This window comes from Lepisma saccharinum, chromosome 8, assembly GCF_977018435.1.
Source record: "Lepisma saccharinum chromosome 8, izLepSacc3.1, whole genome shotgun sequence".
Taxonomy (NCBI): Eukaryota; Metazoa; Arthropoda; class Insecta; order Zygentoma; family Lepismatidae; genus Lepisma; species Lepisma saccharinum.
In genome coordinates, this window is record NC_139236.1 from 28,735,643 (window position 1) to 28,748,571 (window position 12,929).

Below are 12,929 nucleotides of genomic sequence, written 5' to 3' on the forward strand. Positions count from 1 at the left end.
TAAATGAAGGGGTTTAGTCTAAGGCTTCAATTTTTTTTGTATGTGTAGACCTACTTGCAGGGTGTCTATAAATAAAGTATCAGTGCTTATAAATGCACCCCTTTTTTCAGCATGGGTCAATCATGGTCGTTTATGGAATTTTGACAGTTTTTAGGGTTAAATATCTCAGATGGGACCTCTTCGAAAATTCTGTTACCACACAACTAACGAACTGAAAGAAGCCGTTCGGCATGCATTTGCCAAGATCACTCGCACAATGCTGCGTAGAATTTCACACCGTACCTGGAGGCGCATAATTCTCTTTTATGAAAATGATGGTGTCCACACAGACATTCTGGACTAAATTGTTGTATGTACCTCCTGAGCTAGCATGTCGCGTCTGTTATCATACTCTATTTACTTCAGATCCCTCGTCGCAAAATACATAAGGGGAAATGGGACTTCTGGCTCACCCTGTACAAGTATGAGGCTCTAGTAATTACGAGATTTTCATTATGAAGTCATATTTTTAATAAACTTATACTTCGAAATAATACTTTATTATAACGTTGTTTTACTATTGCAAATTTCAGTTTCAGCAGCATCTTCTAATTGGCGCTTAAGTTTTCCTTATGCCTTCTTTCAAACAAATAACTATTGTTCCTAATTGACACTTGGTGCATTGACTTCCGCGGGAATCCAAAATGGCTCCTCAGAACATGTCGACATTGTAATTGAGAGATGTTTTATGTCACCATCACGAAAGGGATCCATGCCCCGTGAAAGAAAGGGAAAAAAAGGCTGTTTCCCGTGAGAACACGCACCTAAAGTTATCTCTGAACGAAAAAAGGAAGCGACGATACCCTCAGGGGGATGTAACGGAGATGGATATTTTTAATAGCAACATTTACTTCCCCACTAAACCCTTGCTAAGATAAATACGTGCCTCGTAAATCAAACACTTCTAACTTTATATTAATGCTTGTTGAGACGAAACGTAGTAGTACTGTTTTAGTTATTTTTTTATTATTATTATTATTTCAATCCTATCGCAACGCAAGTGCGATTGGCAAATTGTTCTTTCTCAAACAGCTGCTAGCGATTATACTGCAGTTGAGTTGAAGTGAGTTTCAAAAACGAACCCCATTAGATTACTTGGACTATCTTATCACTTGAAATCCGTGTTTTCTTCTCCCTTCATTAAAATCCATACGGTTTTTAAACACATTCATTTCCGCGTATTTGATCCACTTACTTGTATATTTAAGTTTCTACATGCATATAATACCATATATTGGGGTAACATTAAATGTGCACAACAATTTCAGGTCCAAGTTAAGCTTTTGTAAAGATTTTTTTAGAAAATCAAATTCATCGTTGTTCTTTTTATTGGTTTAATCCCCTCTTTCAAAGCAAACTCTAGTAGACAGCATTTCAGTCAAACATCCATTCACTATCCGTGATTGGTCTATCTGTATGTTCCACTCAAAGGCAGTAATCACAGACACATAGTTCCAGACCGGATAATTAAATAATTTATTGTTGAATTCCTGTCTCTTTCTTGTGTAGGCAACGATGGTACCAAAATCACAGTCTAAAGATTAAACTGAGGACGAAATCAGGCTCATCGAGACGAGACATGTAAACTTGCTTCACAATGCGTCCCATTCAAGCATGTACAGAGAAGGGGACACTGTCGGAATATTTATAGGTAGATTACATTGTGTAAAGAATATGTATGTTTTAATACCATTTTGGTTTCGAGACTACATCGAGACTTAGCCTTTGCGACTGGAATTTAGATAACGAGATGAGCCAAGCATTGAAGGACGGAAGGGTTCGATTCCCGGGGTGGCTGATCTAAGTTCGGATTTTTTCCGGCCTTGTCCACGCATAAAAATCTGCTCCGGGGCTCACCCAGCCTCAAATCAATGGGTTCTTGGGGGCAACCCGGGTGGGGGGGGGTAAAGTCCCTACCCCCACATCCCCTAAATGTATCTTCATGGCACGGGGATCTTTACCTTCACCGATATAAGGAGACAGGCTTCCTTACGAGACGCGACTGACCAATTCATAGGCGTGCGCCGACCCTCCGATTAGGGACGGCAAAAGCCCTGATGCAAGTTCAGTCGGGAAAGACAAACCTCATTTTATCTCACTGTTTTAGTTGCATTGTGTGTGTATATATATATAAATAATGCAGCAACATAGAGGCACCATAACGAATAAATAAATTGTCTCTGTGACGCGCTCCTTGTCCTCCAAACAATTGAGTTCATGTATTTAAGACAAAACTGTTTAGCAGCAAGAGTCTGAAGCACTTAGTAGTTAAAAATTCTCTCTCTGGTAATTTACAATGCTTTACGAAAAACAAGAAAATTGCGAGCGAAGCGAACAAGAAAATTTGAAATCCAAATTCTTGCAAAGTGAAAACAATATTGATTTAATATGGCACAAAAAATTTCGTGGGGGCACTATATGGCATTCTCTTCTACATTTTTTTTTTCATTTAGGTCGTTCAGCGCCCCCTAGCTACGTCTCGGAACTTGACAAGACTGTAAGGAAATAAGACATTGCGAGCAAAGCGAGCAAGAAAATTTTACGTAATGTATTTTTATATGTATAAAATTTGATATCGATGGGGGCAATTGCCCCTCTGTCACCCTGCAGGTATTCTTGGCCGTCTGGAAAAAATAATGCAAGAAAGACGCGAAAACTAATTCCATCATGAGTATATCCTTTTGTCCTGCTACTCTTAGATTCTACTAGTCTTGCTTACTTTTACCTCAATGTTTGCCCAGTTGGTCCCTAGAATAGATTTCCGTTCAAGACTGGGGAGGGGCAATGCCCATTGCCCCCTGTGGTTTCGCCACTGCACCCCCTAGCCCCGTAATTGCTTTGGAGTTTAATCGGCTTGAAAATACTTAATTTTCTTTAAGAATATAATATCGTTCAATAACGGCAATAAGATTCCTCTCCACTAAATTTCTAGGCTAAAGTACAATAATGTAGGAGGGACATGCACATCTGGAAGGGCGGGCAAGGATGGCCACACCTCCTGCTTAGAAATTGAATGTCAACCTAAAATTATATATTTCACACGTATAATTTGATTTCAGTCATAGCAATTCTATATTAATGCGATAATTTCAAATTCAAGTAGTGTTTTTGAGGGGGTGCAACACTATTATGGGGGTAATATGCCCCATGGAAAAATACCTTGCTTGTCTCTCCGTGGAAAAATCTGCGGACGTCCATAATTATGGGCGGGGGCAATTGCCTCCCCCCCTTCGCGCACGCCTATGGACCAATTCCAAACCGTAGCCAGGCTACAACACAACTTTTGTATGAAAGCGAAGCCGTATTCTACACCCAAAAAGAATCTACTTAGTGCTTGAATTACAAATTAGGTCGGGGGGGTGTTCGATTGAGTCTTGGTACTAGTTGGGGGAAGCTTTGCCATTTCCCTCCACTTCGAGCACTGCTGTAGCAGCAGTTTGTTATTAAAACCGATAAAAGACAGCCTTTAGTGTTACTTGGAAACCACTGATGCAATAAGACACCAAATATAGATTTTTACAACTCTGTTTTGCACCTTAGCACCATGATGAATGTTCAGTTACACCCAGTTTCAATAATTGTGATGCAACATTAAACACACATTGGAATGGTGGATTAGAATAATATCTTTATACTTGTAATAATAAGATGAGAAGATGTCTGCTGAACTCCGCGATAGAATGGTTAGCGCAGTGACCATGAAGTCAAATACCCATACCTCAGATTCGAACACTGGCAAGGCATGGGTATCATTGTTTTTGTCCCATCATTTGTCAAGTTTAGATTAACCCCAAGGGGCATAAAGGCGATATACAATACAAGCAAAGAAAGGAAAGAAGGAAATAGTATTACATACAGTAGCTCAGCTTATGTACACAATCAGATTATGTGTAGTTGGAGATACACCTTTTCTAAGTCTTGGTTAGACCAACAGGTTCACCTTTATTTTGAATTGCAAAGCAGATAACATTCGTTACTTTTAAATTGCTGTGGGCTTATTCTGTGTAGTTAATACTCGGTTCCAAGAAGAGTAGAAAGGGAAAGAAATTAATGAGAAATTTAAATCATGTGGGATATGAAACGACAGAGGAGATGAAAGATCTTCAAGTGAAGGGTGAACGTTTGCAAACGCAATCACAATAGGCTTCATTCCTTAGTGTCAAGAAATGTATTACCTGGCAACATTTTTTTCCTTTTAAGAAAAACTAGAAGCAGGCATAACCTGCATGACGGGGCAGTGGTTGGGGGTTTGTCTGACCTTGGACAAGAACGACCAACCAAGTAGCCGACGTGCCTGAATAAATCTTCAACCTAACACACCAACTGGATACAGTCGTCTAGCTACCGGTGCTCGTGGGGGGTAAGAAGAGATTGCACGTTGCATGCTCAGGTTTTTTTTGCAGCGTTTTGTTTCCTATTCACGTAGCGCATTGTGGGAAGAACGGAATACATACATACACAGGGTGTCGTCGTACAACACGGACACACGTTCACAGCTTATGGCTACAGTACATCAGGAAGCACAACTTTTCTATGTAACGTTTTGTTTTTTGAGGCCTTGTTTTGAAACTACAAGCTCTCAAGAAACGGCATTTTTTTTCCTGTTTGTATATAAATGCCGCTTCCTTTCGAACCCCCCCCCCCCCCCGTCATTACGCAGCAACGGGAAATTGAAAATCAAAATCAATATATTCCTAAGTAAAGCATCAAACTATAAAATAATAAATAAAATAAAAAATGTTACACTATTGAACAAACGGATGTCTCTACCACATCAAAACTTCAAAAAATGCCAAACTAAATTACAAATTTCATTATACGTATCTTAAATGTAACAAGTATTAGGAAAGAAATGCCTTGAAGACTTGGGCTCATATTTTTACCATTGAGAAGGCCTATGATATGATTGATTTTTTTTAAAAAAAACAACATGTAATGTTACTTTTCGTATAGTTTCCTTTGGTGCACTGTTCTGTTTTATGACAGCCTAAAGTACTTTCAGTTCATCTTTTAAATCAGTAGGGTAAATGTATTTGGAGCCTTCATGTGTTAATATACAGGCAAGTTTTGTACACTTTTGAGACAAACGATCAAGTGCATGGGCGTCGCCAGAATTCTTTATAGGGGCGGTCAGGCCATTGATAAAACTTGAATAGTAGAAAAAACAACAATAATTATTATTATTATCATCATTGTCTTGATTATGATATAATACCTATTATAAACCAATGAAAAAAAAACACTTTTTTCCAAATTTATTATTATTATATCGTTGGGGAGAGACTTCTAATCGATCCACCGAATTAGTGAATATCCACTTCATACAGTTAGTGTACTGAAATGCATAGCTATTTTATTTTGTTGTTAACTTCTGCATAACTTGTCCAAGAAAAATATAAGTATTTGGGAAAATGTTAGTAATAAAGTTCTGTTGTTTCGCCTCACCCCATAGAACTGATAGAACTAACTTTTTTGGAATTTTGAAAACTGCAGGACCATTTATTATTTTAGTTTAAATGGTAAAATATGAAAACATAACCTGGTTACTGTATTTACACTACTGTATTTTCGATCTAGCGCTGTTTTTACTTTGGTTATTCTGTTCGAATATTAACTGGTCGTTATTTCTTCAATTAACAATAATAGTAACTAGCTCCGGATCTGACAAAACTTTTTTTCGAACTTTAAATAAACTATGCCAATTTCTAGGAGTGATCGACGGACCGGTTCGAACCCCCTCCCCACGCCCATGTTCAGATGGCATGTTTTTAAGCTTACTAATATCAAGCAATAAATCGACTTTGTACCGTGTTTTCGGATCTTCGACACGTTTTGTCACACTGGAACTACTGCTTCTTTCGATTTCGGACCTGTACAGTATTGCCTCTCTTTGGATCGACTATCTAATTTCTATATCTTTCGCATCAACTAAGTACAGTGGTGCGATTAGAGGGGACAGTTCTCCCCACGTCTCGCCACGTGTGCCTCCGCACTATGCTAAACCTTATCTACAAAGGGAAATATACTATCTTCCTCCCCACCAGTTTTGGCACCTTGCCCCCCGCCCCTGTTTTTGGAACCAGTCGCCGCCACTACTAAGTAAGTGGAATTTTTCATCACTTCAGTGCTCTGATATATTTGCAAGATATCTAACAGCATCTATCACATCGAGATTAATGTTTTGTAGATATTTGCTCACTACATTTATGTGGAGTGAAATTGAGCCTACTTCGAACAAGTTTCATCAGTAATATTATAACTTCCAAGTTTTCAATAGGCTTATTTTTTCTTCTCTTCCAATTTTGCCGCCCTACAAATTTGCCTCTCTGGGCGGCGGCACGGTTCGCCCCCCTTTCGCCAGTCCTGGTAACTATGCGTACACAATCGTCATTGCCAATGACAGCTATGGATATACTTGTGGGGGGGGGGGGCATTCCATGTCAATGTGCCCGGGACACAATAGAAAACAAAAGTGAATAAAAAAGTTAAAGGAATAATATTAGGACAGATATCTTCTACCTTTTAACATAATTATGTATAATACTTGATTTTTATGCAAATGGCAATTTTAGATTATTATCTCACAAGGTAGAATAAAGTTACATTTCATTGAATTTCAAAAATTGAGATTCAAGACTCGTGGAACCAAAAAGAATTAATTTCTCCTATATCTGTTACATTTCTCCTTCAACGAAAAGTAAATGAATTTCCTATTAAGTAGAGGGGCAGTGTTTCTACCTGTGGCACAAAATTGTTCACTTGTAGCTATAGAAATCTTGGAAAGTGTTTTAAGGATAGTTATGTTTAAACAACAGTGTTTAGTTTTATAATTCATTGCACAGAAACTGTTGCTTAACGATCAGTAGAATAGTTACTTTAATTACTTTAATGACGAAAATGTAGTCTGGGTGTCCGATCCGTGACAATGGAATGAATGCCCCTGGTCTGTGTGGAAGCAGCACAGACATCTCCAGTGTGAGTACCTTCTCACAAAATTATGAAACAGGATATGCAACATATGGACGTGATTCATGCATAATTTAAGGGGAAGGAGTTAAGTCCTGGAACTTCGTTTGCCTTCAACCCCCTTTCATATGTTTCATCACAGAAAAAAATAATTGACAGTGGGTACCATGAATCTGTCCCACGTGCTTGCATACATATGATACCATATTGCGTTTTTCAAGGACTCGTAGCGTGGAAGCGAGGCCTTACCGAGCAAAACGTTACAAAGAAAAGTTGCTGTTCGTCTTGGTGTCCTGTATCCGCTGTAAAAGTTTATCTGTGTTGTACAGCGAAACTCCGTGTAAGTGTATGTACCTTCAACTCACATCGGATAGATGAATTCCTTTAGTTCGTAATCAAGGCAAGGCACCTCACGCTTTTGTGTCGAGACGTTATAAAAGAGCTGCAAAACATTGTAAAATGATTAAACGTTGTCTTGGGTAATGGCATGTTTACTTAGTACGAGGGGTGTACAAAATATTGAGCCTGTTCTTCGTGTACTCCCGTTGTTTTGCATGCTTTCCAGATAAATCGAGACCAGACACCAGGGGCGGATCCAGGATTCAGTTTGGGGGGGAACCAATTTCCAAAAGTGTACACATAAATACTAATGAAGATTACAGCAGTACTTTAAACTAAAGTTTACCATGGTGAAACAAGTCTTTTATACTTTAATATTTCTTTAAGTACCAATTCCAGTCATCTGTACATGCAGCCAAGTTATTAAGAACAAATATATTTAAAAATTACATTGTAAAAGAAAACAATACATATATTAAAAATAGCGTATTCCTCGCGAGCACAGAAACGCACAAGTTACAGAAGTATACTTCATATTAAAAACAGTCTGTTTTACTTAATTTCTTAATTATTTTTTGCTTTATAATTAGTTTAATGTAGCACCTGAGTCCTTTTCAGTAACATGCATGGTACATGATAAAGCTGCTAGTAATTTGGACACCAGTTTAACTTTTCAATCTTCAAATAATTGGAACTTACTGAAGACATTTAACTCACCCTACAAATACTGTAGCTGTAGTTTTCGTGAATGTTTCCTTGCAAATATGTCAATAACCTCCTCTGGTTTCACTTGGTATTTGTCTTTATGGATGTTCAGGAGAGCCAAACCATTCAATCGTTCATTACCTATTGTAGATCTAAGGTAGGTCTTGAACGCTCAGCTGTAGCCGTTGTGGCTGGAATCACACACAACAGGTGAAGCAAACTTCTAATATTGGGATACAAGGAAGAAAATGTGTACGCCTATGCTGGATTATCTGGGGCAGATTTTTCCAATAACCAGAATTGTCTCCATAACTTGAGTTCCCTTTCTAATGCTAAAATATACTGCACATCATCTTCATAAAAGTTAGCTGCCTCAATTATATCTTTAGCTGGGTTATCTTCTTCAACAATGAATTTTGGAATTACTTTCTGAAGAGTGTTAAGACATCAATCTGGATTCTTTAAAATCTATAATCAAATTCAGATATTAAATAATCCAGAAAAGGGATGAACACAACACATCTGAAATAATCGATGACATTTTTTGAGGGAATATTTGACCTATGTCTTTGATTCTGTGCAATTCTTGGGATTTTTACATCAACATTCAGCTCTTCAGCAAGTGCTTTACTTTCCTGAAAGACTTTATCAAACTCTTGAGCACTGTTCTGTCTTATATCCAATAGAGATGAGTAAACAAGCTGAACCAAGTTTGATGATTGCGTTAAATCCATTTGCTTGTTCTGTAGTTGGATTGACAAAGGAAGAGTAATGGACAGGAATTTTGCTAATACTTTTGGACTGATCAGAGGCACCAACTTTCAACGACATACGGGTGCACCAACTTTCAACGATGCACGTGGGCACCAACTTTCAACGATGTTCGGGGACACCAACGTCCAATGGTGTATGGGGGCACCAACTTTCAACAATGCACAGGAGGCACCAACTTAAAATGATGTTCTGCACTCAGCAATTTTTAACGATATACGGGGTGCATCACTTTTCAAAAGTGTACACATAATTAATAAGATTTTTTTTATTAATTTTGTAAATTACATATTACGAGTATAATTTGCTCAAGCATTTTGGGGGGCACGTACCCCTGTGCCCCCCTCTGGATCCGCCACTGCAAGACACTATCTTCTTCATCTGGCAAAAATATGTATATTATGCTCTATCTCAACTCGAGTCAGGAGGGAAATTGTGTATCCAAGTATCGAGTATCGTCTCGAGTGTGGTCCATCTCATTCTCGTCTTAAGTTACAAATGCGTGTCTCATTCTCGGTCTCGTCTCGAAATAAGCCATACATGTCGCAAAACCATAAACAAATTATAGACGGTACGCTACGGACAAAGTATGTAACCAATAAAAGCAAAGAATGTTATCTGGATAAAACTTAAGCTAAATTCATAAAGTGGAATATGCATCATATGCATAGATAGTTGCAGGATCTATGGATGAGGGGTTAAACACTCGCACTTCACACTGCCACCAGCCTCTCGACTGAATTGATAATGTTTCCATGCTGTACTAGAAAATTTAATGTTTTTCAACAAAGAAAAATGAAAGTGGCAACCATGGATCTGAACTGCATGGCTGCATAGAAAATTCCCTTTCTCGAGGGTTCGTGTAGCGTCGAAACGAGTCTTCAACAAGCAAAAGGATACAGAGAAAAGTTCTTCATATTGATGCACTCTACACGATGTGAAAACTTTTTGGTCTTGTACGGTGACACCCTATGTATATGTATGTACTGTAATATAAAGTGAAATGTTCAGGCTTCATTGCAGTTGCACGACGTGAAATAATAAACTAAAGAAATGGGTGCAGAAAACACCTTCGTCACGCAAATACTGCAAGAGGAGCATGTTCTCCACGCCCCACGCTTCACGCCACAAATGTTCGGCAGACAAGTACATCGCTCCTCCTGCCATCTGGCGTCAAGGTTGAAAGTTCGCTTTCGTCGTAAAACAGCGTCCGTCGCGCCTGAACTGTGGGAAAGAAGCGTATCGCTTGTCCACGTGAGTATCTCGTCTACAATGGAGCCCGAAAGGAATGTGGGAAACACGGGAGAAGCGACAAGACAAGATGAAACCAGGAATAAAAAAGAATCTCGATCCCAGTCTGCGCGTGCTTCTGTTGTTTCAGATTTAAAAAAATAAAAAAAATGAAAGTATGGAATTCGGAGGTTTTACCTTGCCGATCAACTCACGATGGCTGCTTATCGTGTTCCCGGATTTGTTGAGGGGAAATATAAATTACTTTCGGTTCTTTTCTCGTTGCCTTCTGTCATTATTAAACCAGAGTCGTGTGTTTCAGTCAGTGTTCAAGAATGCTTTTAGTCGCTAGCTGCACGGACCAAGTTTAATACTGTATTTCATTGCTACAAATTGTCTTGGGGAAAGAAATGATGAAATTGGCAAATATTTTTTTTTCGAGGTACTCTGAATTTATGCTCGTGATTTAAACCAATAGACTGACCAATAATATACTTCGAGCTTATATGGCAGTAAATTGTTAGTAGAGAACGGACACTAGCTGATGAGAAATGACGTCATGTGCGGTCTTTTTTTTTAACGGAGTAATAATTGGAAGCGCAGTCGCAATACATCGACACATGTAAACAACAATATGGGAAACAGGCACGTATCTAGAAATACATTTCGGGGAGGAGGGTCCGACCAAGTTTCTAAACAACAATAATAATAATAATAATAATACATTTAATTAAAATAATATTAACATAATATGTAAATTAATTAATATTGTATTGTTATTATTACAAGGGTTGGTAACAAGGTGGTAATAGAATATAAATATAACTGCATGTATTCATTATCTGGCTTACGTGTAGTTAAGATAGCTTAAATTTGTATAAAAACTGTTCTGGCAAGGAAATTAATGTCAAATAGATAAAGAATTGAATATTTATTGAATAACAAAAAAGGAGGATCCAATTGTAACAAGCAAAAATAATTGTACGGTGATCACCTCTGATTGCCTATTACCATTAACGAGCAGTGATCACTATTACAATTGACAAGAAGTAAAGTTCCTGATTAATATTTTATGCATATTATCAGAAGTTCAGCTGAAATAAATAACCATCGATTATACAACAAAGGCTAAACAATTATATTTTGATTATTTAATTTTAGTATTTAGTAAGTCTTTCGGGGGGGTCCGGATCCCCTGGACCCCCCCCCTAAATACGTCCTTGATGGGAACTAGATGTACAGTCACCCCCAATAAAATTGTGAAACCTTGCTCCTGAAATACCCGATGCGTTATGTATGTTGCCTAACTCTGCAGGATAAGTAGATTTTAATAGCAAATTTTCAACGGAACTTCTGTCACCGTCGTGGAGTTAGGCAACACACACAACACTTTGCAGGGAAGGGAGGGAGCTAGGTGTCCCATTTTTATTGCCGCTAACTGTACTATGGGAGAAAATAATTACATGCATTTATCTTGATGCGCCTTATCTTCAGATGTATCATTCTTTCTTTTCAGAAAATTCTGAGGACCTTGGCTGGGTCATCACCTTAGTCATAGTAGCTCTGGTATCAGCCTTTGTTGGAGCGGTTCTGATGGTCACTGTGCTTCATTGTCGCAAGTAAGTACTATGCATGGTGGTATTTGTAGGGGGGATTGGGGGGATTTCCCCCCTACGAGTACTTGTGTCCCCCTTCCCTCTGCTTGATAAATTTTATCCATGGGGTGGAAATGTTATATGGCATAAAATCATAATCTCATGCTGTTCCTAGACAGTCAGTAGAATCCCCCTCCCCCCAACTGGAAATTTCTTAATTAAATTCCACACTGGTACTGTGTATACAGCATTGTTCACGTTGTAGTTTTTACAGGTAGACCTGTCGGGCTGTGTGTGTGTGCGCGCGTTCTGGAATTTGCTTTTGGCATAGGTTGGAAGCCCTCACAAAATTGCACTTTACAAGGACAATTCAGCTCAAGTAAACTCGTATTATGCGCGGAAATTAACTAGCATCGAACTGTTACGATTAGAATACTATATATAGGAAGGTTGGTATTATCGTGATATAGGTAATATCGTGATAGTTTTGTGTTGACGTGTGTTTCTGCCTGGCGCCATTTTGCTCACTTACTGGCAGGACATTGAAGAAACACGTACGAACGACAGGCAGTTTCTCGCACGCGAGGTTATTTTGTGATACGTCAATACAAAACTACAGCGCCTAGAATAACGTAGTGTGGAAAACGGCATGCTTCTGTGCTCTCTGGCTGGTTCCACTCGAAAATGATCCGCCAGAGGCGCTGGTGTTGACCCCGGTGCTCGACTGCTTATAATGGAAGTAAATGGAGTTTTCGCTGCAACGTCTGATTCTTTTACATGAAGCATTTCTATGAATGTGATAATTGCTATGATATTTGGTACAGTGGTCGCGAAGATATTAACGAACATTCTAGACAGTCGACCACGTCCTGTTATCGTCATACTTTCGTTAATAATACGGGAGAAAAAATACGCGTGGAATGCTCTTTGCAACTAAATTTTTGTGTATGAATTAGGTTCGTTATTATTATCATCATCATTTCTTTTAAATATATACACACTGAAGCATTTGTATTTTTGATATTTACTGTCTCTTTTCTTCCGCTTTAAACTAATCGCGGCGATGATGATGATGATTGCATGACACGACAAGGGGAACCCCACAAAACTTTCTTAGTGCCATCGACATGAGTGTAAGGCAACTTTCAAACCAATGGGACAAGCGACAGACTGTAAAATAGCATTCATTGCACATGAGGGTCCAAACAGCAAACGACACGTTCATATGGCGTATTCGCGTGCTACTTGTTACTTCGGTCGGAAAGCTCCTTAAAGGAAGGGTGC

The 12,929-nt window shown here is 38.6% G+C and overlaps 1 protein-coding gene across 1 annotated transcript in view; it reads left to right on the forward strand.

The window, feature by feature from the left end:
* Positions 1–12,929, forward strand: part of LOC145991714 (uncharacterized) — a 49,879-nt gene that overhangs the window by 14,314 nt on the left and 22,636 nt on the right. Inside the window, exon 3 of the mRNA XM_083127772.1 lies at positions 11,567–11,669. Coding sequence (XP_082983898.1) covers positions 11,567–11,669 — 103 coding nt within the window. The remainder of the gene's footprint in view (positions 1–11,566; positions 11,670–12,929) is intronic.